Here is an 18121-nt window from a genome sequence, read left to right as displayed (position 1 = left end):
ATACTTTAAAACACAATGCATATGTATATTGTATTGTCTTTGTCATCATGACTCAAAATGTTCCCAATTTCTGAAATATCTCCTGAAACCAGTGTGTTGAAAATCCTGAGTAAAAGTTGGTGATATTTTTTTTTGGGCATGTTTAAGTAATAAAACATTGAAAGTTTACTTTAACCACAGTTTAGGTACCAATGGTGTATTTTAACAATATGATTAATAGACTGAAACTTGCCTTGCTCTTCCTCCTTGCTCCATGGTCCGCCATGCTTGTTAAAAAAAGGGTGTGTCTCTACTGGAGTCGCCTTTAGATGATGTGGAACACTGTGATTGGCTTACAGACATCAAATGAGTCCATGCATTTGGCTGGAGTCAGATGACAGGAATCATAGATCTAAACAGGTTAATATCTCTGCATCCCTAGTAAGGTGGATGTATTTTCCAACACAAACAACATTTAGGTTGCCAGGTCTGAAGTTGTTTATCCTTTGTACCTATAGGCCAGAGGTACAAAGGTACCTCTGGCCTATAAATGCTTCCAATACATCACGTCTGCAGTAACCTTTTAAATGACATTAAGAAAGTTCATAACCGTTCCTTACGGCAAACCATCAAAGCTGTTAATGAATGGATTTTGATCCACATGCAACAGGCTACTAGTTATTTTCAGAGGGTAGGTGGCAAAACAAGTTCAATGCAGGGGAAGGAATTTTATGCAACTTGGCAACCCAGACGTTGACTTATTAACAGCTTATTAATGATCTATAAAGCATAAATACCTGTTTTCTTAATCATTAATAAAGCCGCTAGTTACAACTTATAGACACTTTAAAAATGGTGCTTTGTTAGAAAGTGGTTCTTACCATGGTGGTATGGAGAGTTTAGTTCTGTGATTAATACGCAAATGTTTTACTGATGGCCTGCAATGTATTTTAAAGGGCAATTTGGCTGCTACAGGTTATTGATCTTATTTGGGGTAGTAGTGTTTATATTTGGATCAGACTTCGTAAAAAAAAAAGAAAGAAAGGAAGAAAGACAAATTACAGTAGCCTATTTGGACACAGCTAAAATTAACTGCCCCTGCTACCAGACCATAGTGTGTTCAAAGCTCCACAAACTGAAGTCACTCTCTCTGAAACCTGCTGAACTGTTTAAATAATCCATATTTTTAGGAGGGGTGAGCCAGGGTCCGCGTGAGACGCAGGGGGTGAAGCCACTGAGGCAATGGCGGCCTCTGTCCGTGTGAATCGGAAAGACGATTAGGGGCTTATTAGCGGCCTGGGGAGAAGTGTAACTTGTTGGGAGTGAGCGGCCAGAGCCCCAGCGACATCTCCAGCCGAGAACAGTCCGAGGCATTGTCTTACCTAATTATGGCGGATGGACTTCTTTTTGTTTCCCATTCGGCATGCCTGTCTGATTCCCTTTTTGCCCGGCCGCTAGCTCCAACAATGCTGAAGTGTGCTAATTAGAAAAGAAATGGTCCTAGTAATTATGTCAGCTCTCATTAAAGGCGATGACAATGAGCAATATTATTTTTACGCAATGTTTTGTGTAGGAGACCCTGCTTCCAATGCTCATTAAATGGAAAACATGGCCTGGTAGCCGGGAAAGCACTCTCACGTCGGAGCTCCTGACATGTCCACAGCCGGAGAGGTGCTGCACTTTGTGGAGTGGCAGAGGCATGAAGTTAGTGCCCTAATTAAAAGTTAACTGTCTTTTTTAAAAAAAAAAAAGTTAGTTGCTTTGGCTGCAAACTTGATAATTCAAGGGGATTTTAAGTAAAAGGATATCATCTTTTCATTTTAAAACTTTATTATACAACTTCACAAATTGCAAAAAATGTAAATCATGTTTAAAATAGAAATAAGAATAAATAGGGAACATTTAATCAGGGCAGTTCTACAAGCGACTGAGGAATTCAGCAAGAAGTAATAAATCATTTTAAAGAATCCGTAAATGTAAAGGCATCTATCTAGGAGGACAACAGGTGCACTGAGAAAAGACCTCACCTGTGAGAGGGAGCTTTCTGCTCCAATTAACACTTTGAGTGCAGAGTCTTTGAACTTTCTTGTGAATGTCTGAACATGTTCAGAGCATAGATCATTTTCAGTTGCAGTCCTGCATTTCTTGTTGTTTGCCAAAGCCAAAAAAACACGTCATTTCTTGGGCCTCTCCAAGATGTTCAGAAACTTCCCCCTGGTCATTTCTCTGGCTGGAAAACAAGAAGACACATCACATATTCAAGATATGCCACTATACAGGTTAAGATTTTATTTTTCAGTATTATGCTTGTGAGAGACCAAGGCTCTAACTTGTTTTCCACCCTGCCAACAATCCTTCACAAGTTGGTAAAATCAGTCAGTCTTCCACAACATTTGCCTGCAGCTCTAACCGCCTCAGATCTGTTGTTTAGTAATGCAAAGCATGTATTTAATATCTGCAGTGTCACACAGGGAGGTAATTTATACAAACATCTGTTCATTCAGGACATGGAAAACACATAAAATGGAAAGCGGAGCTAGCAAGGAGTCTTGTGATTTGCCTGATTGCTGTCTCAATGTAGTGAAGTACAAGTACTCAGAGGTACGCATGCATGAAAGAGTGTGTTCGTGTGGATGCAAGATGAGTGAGAATAGAAGAAAAATGTCTCTATTAACCTCAACGAGTGATTATGGAATATGGCCATGTATAAAATAAGTGGCAACTGACTAGCAAAATGAGAATAAGAGAACCACATTAACGGGAAAAGTGAAACATTCATCATGAAATATGCTTATTACCCATTTGGGCCGGTGGTTTCCAAACCAAAGGGACTGGAAGATCAATCTGAAGGGTCATTACATGTTTAATTTGATAGGAAATCCTGCTACACATATTATGCTCACATTTCTGTGTTTATTTTTCAAACTTTTAGGAAGCCTAATTGTTGCATTTAAAAGAAAATCTGGATGATTGTAATCCTTCAAACTTAACAAAACATAGCAAAACAAAAACTAATAGTAGCCTCATAGTTGCATTCCTCCTTGAACGAGTCAAATTGCAGTTTTGGTCCATTTCTGTCCAGACTCATATGTAGCCATGACACTTGAAAATGCTTGAAATGGTGCTGCAGAGAAGCTACAAATTCTAAAACATTGATCCTTCACACACAGCTCCCCCTGCAGAGACCAAATGTCTTCACTTCTGTTCCTAAGGTATGATTTTTAATAATGGCCAATGATTTGTGCAGAACATTATGTTGTCACAGTTCACCTTTGACCATTTGGAAATAAAATATCATCACTTTATCATTTTATCCTTGTAGAAATGTGCATGAAATTTTGTCATTATTTGCATATAAATTCTTGAGTTACGGCCAAAAACGTGTTTTGTGAGGTCACCATGACCATGACCTTTGAACTTCGACCGCCAGATTCGAATCAGTTCATTCTCGAGTCCAACTGGATGTTTGTGGCAAAGTTAAGGAAACTCTCAAAGGCATCTTCAGATACTGTGTTCACGAAAATGAGACGGACGCAAGGTCACAGCGACCTTAACCTTTGAACACCAAAGTCTAATCAGCTCATTGTTGAGTCCAAGTTAATATTTGTATCAAATTTGAAGAAATTCCCTTAAGGTGTTCTTTATAATCACTTTCACAAAGATGAGACGAATGCAAGGTCACTGTGACCTTGACCTTTGATGACCAAAATCTAATGAGTTCATCCTTGAGTCTATTCAATGTTTTTTTGTGAAATTTAAAGAAATTCCCTCAAGTCTTTCTTGAGATATCGCGTTCAAAAGAATGTGCCGGCTGGACAACCCGAAAATATTATGCCTCGGCCACTGCCGGCGTGGAGGCTTAAAAACACCCTTGTTGAAGTGGAAGAAAAAAAAGGAGCTGATTCTTGAAGATTTAGTTGGAGTCTGGAAATATAGTTGACTCTGTACCGACATGAGATAAGACTAAATATCTTCTTGGATTTTGCATTACAATAAAATGCCTTAGATACCTTTTTTTCAAATGATTTTTTCTGTTAGATCATTGACATTATGGTTCTGAGTGCAAACATTTCCCACCTCGACTTATTTTCCCACACCCTGTAGAGTCCCAGCGACATCTGTGATGCAACTAAAACACTTTGTTAAAATTGTTTAAGGCCCTACACACCGGGATGTCTAGGTGGGATCCAGTGAACTCGGTTTTGCACAAGGATGTTAACTCTGAGCCACAGGGAGTCCTTGAACAGAATTGTCCCTGCTGAAGGCCCTTTGTAAAACTGGTCTTCACCAGGAGAGCAATCATTGCTGAGGCTTTTCTGCCACAGACAAACCCTCATGTCACTATGGAGACTGCAGAGACTTTACTGCAGCATCATTATCAATCCTGGAGATGCACCATCCAGGTACAGTAATTACTCTGTTAAAGATAAGAGGAGGATCAGGCTCTCGGCTGTTTTTATGAACTGCAAAGATCACATCAGCGACTCTATTTAGTTTCTAACTGACCTTGTACATCACACGAATATTAGACTACAGAGCAGAAGACAGAGGACTGATTTCAAATGGACATTTAGCAGAAAGTCATCCACCTTCATGACGCCTGTAAGAAGAATATGATCAGGATCTCGGCTGTCTGCTGCGTGCCTGTGTACTGGTGTGAAGGGCCCTGCCTCCCCCACCCACGGCTGCTAATGAAAAAGCCAGTTAGTAATTTAGATGAGTTGCCCAGTGTGGAATGATAATGGTGCATCTGGGCGTGGGGGCCACGTCACCTTGAGGTGTCCCTCATTAGGTTAAAGATGATGCTAATTGGAATGGGATGGATTCATTTTGCACTTTGCTGTCTCTTCAAATCGCCCTAAACAAAGTCATCAGGGGACCCCTGGACATGCATAGGGTGCTTGAGATTGAAATGAAGCCATCAAAATTAGGCGAGGGAAAGCAATTACATTGGGATGACCCATAAGTCGCAGGTGCGCTGATGTCACTTTCTTATTAGGAGCAGTTATACCAGGAACGGTAAAGGGTATTTTTGATTTTTAAGGTGTCATGCGTCTCTCTCTCTCTCTCTCACGTTATCACTTTTCTCCATCTCCGGATGAGCCCAAACTGTAAAACAGATCAAGGATGGCTGTGCCACTCCTCCTGAGACCCCTCGCCCCACTGAGCGTCTTATTAATTAAGGTTCAGTTCAGCCTCCCCTCACTCAGAAAGAAATATCATTGATATCATCACATTAAAGACCCCATTAAACATAAATCAGTGCTCAATTTATGATGTGTGGCTCTCTTCTTATAAAAAGGAATTAGGGGAAAAGTGTTCAGCAAGTTATTACAGAATATGAAAGGTGGGGAAGAATACAACACAAGATACACCGGGATCACAATAAGAAAAGCACAGGTGTTACTTATAGCACCAACTACGGCTCTGTTCTACTCAAGTGTCTCAGTAAGCCAATTTTAGGTTTCCACCTATTCTTATCATACTTTTTTCAATTTGGACTTTAAAAAAAAAAAAGTGAAAATGGCAAAAATTCAAAAGTTAAAATGTCACAAAAAAATCTACATTTAGCTGAGATGAGAAATTTATCAATAAGAACTAGATGCAACAGAGTTAAACGGAAACAGATTTAGCATATGAATCATAACGTTCATGAACCATGTGACTGAAATCTCCACTGAAACTTTCACGTCATTGAAGACACGAAAAATGCGACATTCAAAAACATCAGATCTGTGTGGAGTGATGAGGAGACTGTCACCTTTCTCAGATAAATATATGAAACAAACATCATGTTTCCCACATTCTCTGAGGGAAGAATCAGAATGTTAACTGGCCAACAACAGAAAACAAATTATATCTAAAATTCACTTAATGCATAACTAGGCTTCACTTTGCCTATTAAACCATTAAATTAATAAATTTAAATAATTTAATAATTTAAGTTACCATGAGAAAAAACAGAAAACTCTCTTTTGCTGCCATCACCACTGACAGACCAGCTCCAGAATCCAGAGACGCTTTCCTCCCAGTCAGTTTATCACCTGCCTGGTTAGCACAAGTCATCTGACACTGTGCCATTTACAAACCCAAACAAACTCACACAGACACCAAACAGCTTAACTCTGCCCAGTTAATAACCAGGTGATGTTAGCCTGGTGATGCTAACAGCCCTGTCACTCTGTGTGTGTGTGTGTGTGTGTCTGTGTGTGCACGCGTGTGCAAACTGTCCCTGCTGTGGAGCTCACACTCCCACAGCAGTTGTCTAATGACAAACAAAGAGAGAGTGACAGACGGACAAGGAGGTGCTGTAGGAGGTCACATTTTAGTTAAAAAAAAAAAAAAAAAGTCGTGCACATGTGGGAAGTTGGTTGGCGATAACCCTTTACATTGAACAAGTACTCCAAAAGGGTACTGGAGTACTCATACTTATCCCCAGATAGTACCATGCATTCATTCTACCTTGCTGATCCTCTGGATTATTGTTACTGATTATTCATTATAATTTGTGCTTGATTTGAATGGAAACTTGACAAATGTGACAGTGAGTCAGCATGCACCATCAGTACCCTGAGACCCAAGCAGCTAAACGTAATTCAGCATGTCAGAATGTCTGTCCTGAAACAGCCCGACATTAACAGGTAGTAAAAATGTCCAAATGGGGTTTTCTTGGAAATTTCCGTGTACAAAACATAACAATAGTTCATCTGAATTAAAATTTCAACTTTGCTGCACTCGCATTTAAAAAAACCCCAACTTTCTACAAGTTATTTTACTAAATTATTTATAAAGAAGTTATTTTTTTTTTACCACAGTTGACAAAATTATTTAAAAGTTGGAAAGCCAACACCAACCCACATCCTTACACAGTCACCTACACACACACACACACACACACACACACACACACACACACACATACACACACAGGTTTTGTCATACAACAGGGTAGATCAATACTGATTAGTGGGACTTAGAGATTTGTTTAGTTGATTAGAAAGGTCAATTACTAATTTTGCACTAAGTTAATCAGCATCTTGTTACCGCTGCCATCCATACTAAATGACACCTTATGGATCCTGCAGGCCATCTCCCTGCCCTGTTGATTTGTTGCTATATAATTATCATTCAGCCCGAACAGGTCCGAGATTCCATCAGAGTCGACCATGATAGTTTAGTAAACACAACCACATTATACTGTACAGTTCACACACCTTCTAAAACATCAACTACAAGGACATTTCAAGGATTTTTAGGCCCTATCAAATTAAACGAGCCAACACAGCACAGCTTGAGATACAGATCGAGGTTATTTATTGTTACAACACTGATCATTTTCATAATTAGAACTAGCATGCTTTTGAGAAACTCACAGACAAAACTAAAAAGAGCCCATTCACTGACATTAGGTTAAAACTAGAGCCCATCTTGTGGTGGGATCCCTCCAGCCACAATAAAGCAATTCACAATTTCAAGCAAATCTTGCCCAGCGGCACAGATCCCTTCCCTAATTTCTATCCCCCTACTTCCAGTCCTCTTACCCAAACCACGCCGCCTTGAACTTGGCCTTCACTTGAACTACCTGTAAAATTTTGTGACTATCTTGCATGGTTGTGATGTTAATGCCCCGACAAAATCTGTCAACGGACAGACTGACAGTTATATTAACACCTTTCAAAATACTAAAAACAGCTTCAGTGGTAATTTCCTCTACGATAGGTGTCACCAGGTTCACATTTCGCCATGATGACACACACATAGATTCACCAGATGAAAAAAAATACCAGCCCTTGCAACATTATCGTGTCTGGTAAAAATATCGAAGGAACTTCAATGTCTATTCTTACGTGAAACATATCAATTGAAGCACTTTCAATGACCCAAGTCTATTTACGTCTGTTTTAAAAAACTTACATGACCTTGATTTTTCCAAGGATTTCAGAAACTGTGGGTAGACTGTGTACAAAATATTAGACACACCCATATTAGACACTTTATCACATTACCTACAAATTTAAAATTATTTTCATCCATAAATAGACACAATATGTAAACAAACAGAGCCAGGTTATCTTCACAATGAGGACTGAGGACATGTTGGTGGAGAGGCCTGTATGGACGCTCTTGTACTCCCCCCTCCCCAGCTACCACATCAGCCCAGTAATCCTCTGGCCTGCTTTGGGCCTGATTAAAGCTGCTAAAGCACATTGCAACAATGGAGATTAACCCATATCTGCAAACAGCTAAATATGGCCTGAGGCTATTTAAAATGTTGCCCTTTTCTCAAAATCAAACAGCAAAGTCCACACTGTAGGACGTTCTGTGGTGCAACCCAAATGTTTCTGCAATTTTCTGATCTGCACTGGCAAATCATTTCCAATGGGCGAGTCCCAGGTGGCTCAAATGTAAATGCAAAAGGAAACGCGGTGGTGTAACATCTTACTTTCCCCTCGTTTACGGTGAGTGATCTGGGTGTCATTGTCACAGCCCACTCCCAGCCCCCACCACGACTCCCCTGTGTATAAAATGAGAGTAATCATCGCTGCGCCCCCCCGTAACCCCCACCCCTGGCTGCCTCTCTCGATGGCACGCTCCCGGTGAGCCGCTGGACCCCTGTTAGCTCCAAAGACAGATGACCACCTGGGTTAACTGGAGTCCTGGACCCCGGCCCTGACTGCCCCAATTCACTTTCATTAAGAGTTAAGAGGACTTATCTGACCCTCACTGCCCATCTCCGAGTGCTGCTCAGCTATTACGGCCTGTAAGCTTTATTTAATGGATTTAACATCCTCTTTCACCACCCTCCTCCCCGGGGGACGAGGGAGACACAGAGGAGATGACACACACAAACACACGAGCAAAGAAACACTTGGAGGCGCACACATTCAGCCGACGCACACCCTCCCCCAAGCATCCCCCCCCGTCTCGCAACACATACACCTGACGCTCATGTTTGTGTTCCAAATCCAATTACCCACTTATTGATACTTCACAGGGATATTTAAGATGCAGACACGAGCTGTGATTTCCCAGGGGAGCCACTGGTTCCTCTTTATGTCCCAACCGAGAGGGCCCACCCCTCCTCTCCTCCTCCTTCTCCAATGCATTTTCGCCTGGCTGACACACACACACACACACACACACACACACTCACACACACCAAAACAAACACATCTGCACCTCCCAACCCCTGCCCCAGCCTATGCCTGTTCAAGAGGTGTCCTTATTAATAGGCAATCAGTCAAAAATCATTCATTAAAAAGCCTAAAAGGTTTTACACCCTCACTATGATTAGCTGGGAAAGAAAATCCAATGAATTCCTAATGCCTTTATGGAAATGAGGTGTCATTTCCGATCTGCTCAGGGAGGCGGCAGGCAGGCAGAACTGAGGAGCGGTGTGTGTGAGTGTGTGTGTTAAGCTCTGCCTGCCTCTGCTTTCACACAGCTCCGACACTGATCCTGCCTGAGATATGGACAGGCTCTATCAGATACAGCTGCAACCTGCTACACAGAGGAAAGAGATATTTGTGTCATCCTGTTGCAAAATGTGTGTGAAGTGCGAAAGATTTTTCAACAATGGGCCATCGCTACTAGCAGCACTACTACGAAACAGCACGCCCAATAATTAAAAAGGTATTTCTATGGGAGCCAATTTGAGAGAGGTAACTACACAAGGAACACGGTAACTGAATATGAAGACGATAAAAACAGAGTCTCGATGCCTCTTTCGCTTTCCTTACAGCGAAGGTGTCACCTTCAAAGAGACGCATCACAATGCTGCCATTCATCGCAACTACGAGCCCACGCGCGCACACAACATAGAGGTTTAGGGACGAGCACAGCAGTGAAGTGGAGGTGAGGAGGAGGAAGAAGGGTAGTGGCGGCGGGGAGGCATCCCCTGTTCCTCATTCAGCGGCTGTCAGCTCAGGCACTTCATAACCGCCCGCCCCGCGGTCAGCCCGCCTTGATGGATTGATGGAGGCACATTAGCACCAGTGGGGCCCAGTGAATGCAATCATATTCAGCAGCGGCATGCTCCTAATAGGCCGGAGATTGATCCTGAGGGTGAGGAGGAGGAGGCGGTGGTGAATGTGGGCCCATTAGGAGCTGTCAGGGCAGGGCGACCTTCAGCCTCACCTTCACACACGCAGACGCAACAGGGGTCAGCCTGGGTCTACGCAGGGCGGCGTCACGGCAGAGAGGTGCTATATGAGACAACAGGTGGTCCTACGTCCAGAATACACTGACTGACGCTGTTTTTACCTGAATATCAAAGTTTTCGGTCGCTGCGATATGGTGATAACACCTGCGTGTTGTCTTTTCCTGGCCTGAGAAGTTAATTAACACATTTTTTGTCTCTGCCAAGGAGGTAATGCTTCCAGTTTAGTTTGTCTGTTAGTCAGCAGGATTACAGAAATATCATTGGCCTGATTTTCATAAAACTCAGTGGAAGGGTGTAGCGTGGGCCAAGGACCAAGAACCCATTAAATTTTGGAGTGGATCCGAATCACACGGCGGATAAATTAATTATTTTTCAACATTGCGAGATGGGGCATTTGGCCTTGGTGGCGGCCTGAGCTCTCTGAGTGCCCCTGTAGTTTCTACTGTGTTTGATTTTTTATATCTGAGTGAAAAAAAACTACAAAGATCTATAATTTAGTCCATGGTCCAGACAAGATTTAAAGAATTTGATTTTAGGTTTAACTATTCTGTTTTTCTCTCTAAAGTGTTTGTTTTCATTTTAAAGGGTACATTTTCAGCTTTTATTTAACCCCTGCTGTTAGTCTGTCAAAAGGCATTAGACCAATCAGTTCTGGGGACTCCCTGATAGCCCTTTTACAGCAACATGGAACCAGCACCTGCACCTTGTTCTGAACCACTGAGAGCATTTTGACCTAAAAAAAATTAAAATCATGTTGTATTTCCCTATTAGTAAAGCCTGGACTTCACTGTCATTCCATTTGTCCGTATTCTTTTTTTTCTCGTTATATCTCTTGTATTCGTTCTATGTCGCCTGTTATTTACACAGCTAACAGTTTGCTTTTTTCAATTATTTTTTCCCAGTGCTGCTTTTGCTCATGTGTTTAACCAATCGCTGTCCTCTAATGTCACTCATGAGTACCTTCTCTGAAATAAGAGTGAAAAAAGTCGCTCAAAACGGCTTTCTAAGATCTAAGATTGTTCCTAGTTCTTGCTGTGTACACAAAATAAAAAGGAGGATTTTTAGAACTTCCTCCGTCCAAAAACAGCTAAAGACACAGTTCACTTGAACTCTCATGAATCTCAGTGTCACACTTTTCTACAATTTCTACAAAGTGCCATTATGGGAGTCGGCCCATGGACTATGTGAAACTATCTCCTATAAGCAAATCACATTGTCAGAGTTGAGGTATTCACTCAAAAATGTTACTCAGCTTGTTGCTTGTCGGTCAAATTTTGAAAAGTTTCTGCAAGTGGTTCTAATTTGGTTTCGGCAAGAGGAAAATCCAAACTAAGGAGCAGAGTCTACAGTGGAAACGTGTCCAAATTAACAGCACATCCTAGATGGATAAGTGTTAAATAGTACTTAGCAGCCTTGAGCCCACAAGTGTGATAGAGCACCATCACCAACTCCAGCAGAGCAGTTTGGTGCGCAGCAGCACAGGTCCTCCAGTGCATCCCAAAGGAGCACTCAGCTTTCAATTACCTCCAATAACAGCACTTATCAGAGTCCTCAGCTTTCCCCAGAGACTTGGGGTTTGATGCTCGCGCTCAGCGGCTCACGACAGGGGCATTCATCACGGGGTGGAGTAACAGCTGCGGCCTGGGGAAGAGGCACGCGTCTACCCCTTTGGGATCAGACTGGGCCAGCGTCACGCAGCCATTGTTGGGGGTGCTGGTGGCGGATTAAGGGTGTGCTACATCCCCCCTTCACACCCATGTTAATACACATGTACAAACATGAGTTTACAACAGTGTGTGCACATGTACAAATGGCAAGAAACCAGCACTAGTCCTGCTTAGGTGTATTCTAGGCACAGGGGGGAGTGATGCTCTTGTAATAATGTTTGGTCCAGGTCTCCTCTCTCACTGCAGCGGGGAATTTTCACTGCTTGATTGTGCTCTGCCCATTAACCAGCTTCCTCTTTAATGGTCCACATGTTGAAGGGGGAGGGGCAGTAAATCCTGTCCCCCCTGCCCTCGCTCCGCCGCGCCTCTGCGGAGTCTCGTTTACGGGTACTGAAGAGTGCACAAACATGATGAAAAAGTAGCTGAGATTTACAAGGCCTCCCCTGACAGCCGGGAAAAGGAGAAAATTAAACCAGAGAGCATTAAACAGGCACCCATTACAGGGCTGCTCCGACACCAATAATAACCATCATTGTGTCCCGTCATCCCGAGGTACATGACATGATTGCAAAGTCTGCAGGCCTGCACCTGTGACAGCTAACATCTTTATACCAGCCAGATTACATGCCTCTGGAGTTTGGGGTTGTCGGGGAGATTAGACACTTTTACAACTAAATGACGTCTTGTGGTCTATGTAGATACGAGCCATGCTACACAATCTAAAGCCTGTTCATATGAAGCTGTTCTTTGTGCTCCCTGCAGTATGTCTATTTGGATATTTGTGCATTATTAAAAGTTTGTAAAAGCACGCACATCCAGAAGATAAAAAAAAGCTGGTGCTACGCAAGACGGAAAAACAGAGTCCGCACACCAAACTAGGCTCCCATAATTATCTAATTAAATGACTACAAGTTGACGTATTGAGCTTCACGCTCTTCATTAGACACAACACAATGCAGAGACACACCTTTAAACACCTACTCCACCAGGTCCAGATATTTGTGCTTTATGCCATTGCCGAAAACATCTCAGTCAGTCTGGAGTCAACTCAATGTGATGATCTCTTTAGATAATTAAAGAGTTTCACCTTTTGCATCTCTAAAATTTCATTTAAGGTTTATTCAAATTATTTTTGGCATGATTGGACTTATAAGTGGAGGCTGTCTTTATGGATTTTTAGAAAGCAGTGCTCTCATCGCAAGCCATTACATGAACGCTGCAGTGACAGAACTGTCAACATCACATCACTTTGGCCCTATGTACATCACGCATGTTGGCTGAATGTAACCGACTTGGAAAAAACAAACAAAAAACAACAATGTACATTTATTTAGATTTTCCATCCCATTAAAAGGGGAGGGGGCTATAACACTCTTCACTGCTTGTGTGCTTTTTCACTAGAAAAATAAATACCCATTTTTCTCCTGCAGCACTTAGCTACATCTCTCTAATCCACACGGATTATAACAATGGAGGCAGCAGTGAATGGATTAAAAACTAGATTTTGCATCAATCAAATGCTTGAGCACTTGTTGTATGGGCTCTTGTGGGCATGCCCTCGTTTCTTACCTTTTCCAATTTAACAAGATTGACCTGAATCCAATACTTTAAGACCTCAAAGTCACTTTATGTCCGCTGTTTGACACGAAGGGAGAGTTGATTCTAAACGGTGAAGTCCTAATTTCAGCATTATCCATTCTGTATTTGGATAAAAATCACACCAGTCGATGGGAACTCAACCTGTTTGGGGTTTGAAAGTGAAAGTACAAAAGGATGCTGTGCACTGGTTAAGATACTGAAAGGCTATGAGCGCCATCTGGTGGTAACATGTGAGTAGCCTGAAGCTGTTATCTGTGCATTTGCATACTTGTCACTTTGTTTTTTAATCATAAAAGGTATCAAATAAATAATAAAGGCAATTTTTAAATGTTTGTGTTGTTCATGTACTTACACTCCTCTAATCCCAGCTGGTAAGCGAGGTTCTGAAGTCCTTTGACCTTCTCCATCAGGTTGGCTGTGGTCAGACTTCCCAGTTCTACAGAAGGACCCATAGTGAAGGTGTTACTATATTTCGACAAAATTTTATCCCATTAGTTGTCGTGGTAACTTATTTTGGTCCTTGTTAACAATTTTCTGAAAGGCATTCACTTAATGAAGAATAAATAATGCCAAGGCATGAAATTAAAAGGAAAAACAAAAATATAGTATAAAAAGGTGTAGGCTGAAATTCAAGTTTATTATAGCTTCCCTTTTACTTCACATATTCTCATGAGTAACTCATTTACTACTAAACTTAAGTTATGCAATGGAAAAAATGACGAGAGTATGCGTTAAAACTACTTATACCCACGAAATGTTACAAAACAATGACATTTCTACAGTTTTGCACATTACCTTTCAACATTTCAATGTCCTCACTCTCTAGTTCAGCCATCCATTTGGGGGGCGAATTAGTGATGGGCTGTGATATAAGACACAACAAAGGTCTCAGCCAACGACAAGATTTACACATAAGGCCTATATATCATAATATGTCAGGCCTATTTAATTATCTAGTTTGTAAATCAAAGCGAGCCACTGTGAATCTAACTCACATTTTTACAAGATGCAGCAAATTCTGCAACTCCGGGTACTGTGTGAGAGATTACAGGATAATCAAGATTATAGCAACATAAAACATAATTCCATAGTGACCCATTACACCAGATCAGGGAAAATGTAAACTTACACTGCTCTGGCCACAGGTCCGGTGACGCTCTGTCCAACTTCTCCAAACTCAGCAAAGAGCTCTCAAAATCGTCACCTGTCACAATAAAAAATGTACTTACTTAAAAACAAACAAATAAACAAAAAAAAAATCCATGGAAAATACATACAATGCATATGTGGAAATAATAAAAAGGCAGAATTTCAGGAAGTTCCTAAAGTGTCTTGTAGTAGTGTGGTAGTATTCACATTTGTTGCACATAAGCATTTTAACAAAACTTGAAGAATTGAGATAAAATGTAAATTAATGTCATTAGGGTTAAGCAAATATTGCAAATAGGACCATCTTTGTCTTTACAATGTTTGCGTGAAATAAATTTCATGAATACTGCATACAAAATGAAATTCTAAACATACTTTGTTGTGGATTTTTGTATGCTTAAATGTTTTTAATGTAGTCTCGAAGATAAGCTATAAGAGATCCAAACAAAACTTACATCAATTCGATACGTAATACATGTTTTGCATTACTGTAAGTTACAAAACAAAACATAAAAGTAAATATTGGCCCATTTCAGGTTCACATATTTCTGGATTATAATTAACAGTTCATTAATGTGTTCACCATTTTTAATGTTGTAGCTGGCAAAGGTGAGGATGACTATAATTTCTATACTGCTGGGTCTCTTAATCTATAACAATGCAATATAAAATATTAGTGAATTAATTTTTTTTTATCAAAGTCTGCAGAGTAACAAGTAACTAAAGCTATCAAATAAATGTAAATTAGTTGAGTAAAATGTATAATTACTGCTTCCAAAATGTCATAATTCAGAGTAGCAAGCAGCATTAAATGGACATACTCAAGTAAAGTGAAGGTACCTCAATTTTGTACTACAGAATCAGAAGCTGAAATACTTTGTTCATCTCCAAGGGGAAATTTTGGTTTGTTACTGTTGCTCTAATGTAAAGTGTAGAAAATTATAAAAGTATGAATAAGAAGTAAGTAAAAATAAGTCGTGCAATATGCCACAATGTTAACACAAGCATGTTAAATGTTTAACAGCATAAATATGTATAATTTGCTGAGTATAGAAAGTGTGTAAAAATGCAAAAATAAGCACCTTATACTACAATGCAATATATAAACTAGCATGTTAAGTTAGAAATATGAAAATATGTGTATAATGCTACAATGTACAACACAATATATATATAAGTAGTAGGAGTGGGGGAAAATACTAATACCTTATGGTATCAGGTTATTTTGCGTAGCAATATTGTATCAATACATGGATGCCAAGTATTGTTGTTTTTAAAATATGAATTATTTATACTGCACAAAAATCAAACTTTTGGTAGACTACAAGTAATATAATCAGTTGCTTTTTCTGTCCACTAGATACATTTTGCTGAAATAAAATAATTGAAATGAATGAACTAAATAATGTTATCTAGTAGATAAAACTGATGTTAAAAGACGTTCTCCTTTGTGGACACAATTTGCAGTGGGAAAAGGTAATGTATCACAATATATCTACATGTTTTTGCAATACTAAGCACACTGCAAAGTGTTTAGTATGCAAAAATACTGCATCCAGACGGAAGTATCATGATAATATCATATCGTGGGACCTCTCGTGATAAGTAGACATAAGAATTGGAAATATAAGGAACATATGTTAAACAGACATTCAAGAGCAGGAGGAATATGAGTCATTGCACCAATAATTTTACAGTTAAGACAGGGTTATAAAGAATTATTGTACCTTTAAGTCACAATTACCCTATTAATATATAATAAATGGAATAAGTGTACTTAATTACTTTGCACTACAAGATTAGGGTTTGACACATTATCAGCCTCGCAAATTACTGGCGAAGATACTCGGCATTTTGCCGATTACCTGTATCAGCCTTTCATTATAATGACCGATAAAATGTACTAATTAAAAAGTGCAAAGAGAAAGATTCAGCATGGGAGGAACCTTTACTGTGTAAAACCTCAGAGAGCTGTTATTATTTATTCATTTTTTAAATTTAAATTTCCACTTGACTTTACAAAAGTTGTTACTGGGAGCTCGCTGAATATGACCTTGAATGTTTCAGTTTTGATTAAACAAAGCAATTAAACTAAGTTTTGTGTTGTAGTTTGTTATATTCTACATATTGACAGAAGGACTTTTTATGTAAATGCATATCGGTTCCAAACATCAGTTATCGGTAATCACAAATAATCGGTATCAGCCCTGAAAAACTACTATCCCTCGACCCCTACTACTAACGACACATACACAATGAGTGTACTGTAAACTATAAGAGTGTTTTTCCGTAGAAACGTACAAAAAGATGTAGCAGGGATGTAACGTAAAGTGTGCTGTAACAACAACAACGTTAAGAGCAAGAGAAAACGTAAAAAATCGAAACGTTATCGCGAGTAAAACCCACAAGTCACGATAGTGTTAAACAACAAAACAATGTTTTACCCACAGAGGTGATTTAGCCCGATTGTGTCAAAGCAGCAAACTTCTGAGGCTAGCTATGTTTACAGCTAACAGCAGCCACAGTTTAATGTCTGTGGGTCAAACTGGCCGTTGGGCTGAAGCTGACTGTGTGCTGGTCAGACACAACACAGGGCTAGTGAAGGCTTTAGCCAGCCGAAGAAAACACCCACAAACAGTACAAATACAGCGCTAACATGTGTGCTCTGTCGTCTCCGGGCGTTCGTGTAAGACGGCATAGGAGTCGCTAACGATTTAATGTCCGTAAACGCGTCAAATTTACATTTTATACACAGCATAGCAGGGTAAGGAATTAGAATTTACCTCCATTTGGAGACGCCATCTTCAGAATAAACACGTGATCAACGACAGCCAATCACAGCAGCCGTTTACAGAGTTGACGCGTACCGGTGAACTTCACCAACACGCCACCAGGCGGCACACTGTTTTATTACCACAGTGCACAATCCAGCATCAACGTGAAGAAAAAGATATGAAAAGAATTTGTATTTTAATGAGTTTTTTCTTTTCTTTTTTTTTAGCTGGGATCAGTTCCAACAACATTCACAGCATTACTGCCTCTTGAATATATGTATAAGTTAATACGACTGCACGTGTTTTTATTTATTAGTAGTAGTATATTTGCAGTCTATGTGGCTGCATGTCATGCTATCTATTGCAATTTAATTTCTCTACTTTCCTGTTTAAAACTATAAAATTAATTGTTTTCTATGGTGAATACATAAATTCACTATTTAAAAAAATGAAAATAGAGTTAGAGTTTTAGAAATATTTAGCAGGAAATTCACACTTCTTGTCGGTTTTATTGAAAATGACATAAAGTAGGCTAGTGTGTTCACACAATTGTTGCCTAACTCTATCATATCTGTTCTACAGCTACGTTCTAACTTTTTTCTGTATATTTTTCTTGTGTTAAATAAAATTTAAAAAAAACCCCAAACAATTAAATGATAATGTGTTCATCTTTTGTGTCTCTGCGCCTCCAGCTTTAGTAGAGAACAGTACCATAAATAACAAATAATTCACATGCAAATAAACAATAATTAAATAAAGATGAAATATTGACAATGTGAACATAAATAAGC

The 18121-nt window shown here is 40.0% G+C and overlaps 1 protein-coding gene across 1 annotated transcript; it reads right to left on the bottom strand.

Moving 5' to 3' along the window:
* Window positions 1–1791: 1791 nt before the first annotated feature.
* lin52 (lin-52 DREAM MuvB core complex component) lies at window positions 1792–17450 on the bottom strand. The gene is made up of 6 exons (XM_042501106.2): window positions 17340–17450; window positions 14537–14611; window positions 14403–14440; window positions 14203–14269; window positions 13760–13843; window positions 1792–2209 (listed from the first exon to the last, which is right to left on the bottom strand). The coding sequence occupies exons 1-6, from the start codon at window positions 17356–17358 to the stop codon at window positions 2154–2156; spliced, it is 339 nt and encodes a 112-aa protein (XP_042357040.1). The 5' UTR covers window positions 17359–17450; the 3' UTR covers window positions 1792–2153.
* Window positions 17451–18121: the final 671 nt, after the last annotated feature.

The sequence above is a fragment of the Plectropomus leopardus genome, chromosome 14 (genome assembly GCF_026936395.1).
Source record: "Plectropomus leopardus strain MGB_pleo_1.0 chromosome 14, ASM2693639v1, whole genome shotgun sequence".
Classification (NCBI taxonomy): Eukaryota; Metazoa; Chordata; class Actinopteri; order Perciformes; family Serranidae; genus Plectropomus; species Plectropomus leopardus.
Note: the sequence above shows the minus strand (reverse complement) of the source record. Positions and strands in the feature narration are given on the sequence as shown.

Excerpts from the sequence above, each read along its gene's own strand:
- lin52 (XM_042501106.2), bottom strand. Across the intron at positions 14,441-14,536 it reads GGACCTGTGGCCAGAGCAGT|TACCCGGAGTTGCAGAATTT; the intron begins GTAAGTTTACAT and ends TCTCTCACACAG. Across the intron at positions 13,844-14,202 it reads GGACATTGAAATGTTGAAAG|AACTGGGAAGTCTGACCACA; the intron begins GTAATGTGCAAA and ends GTCCTTCTGTAG.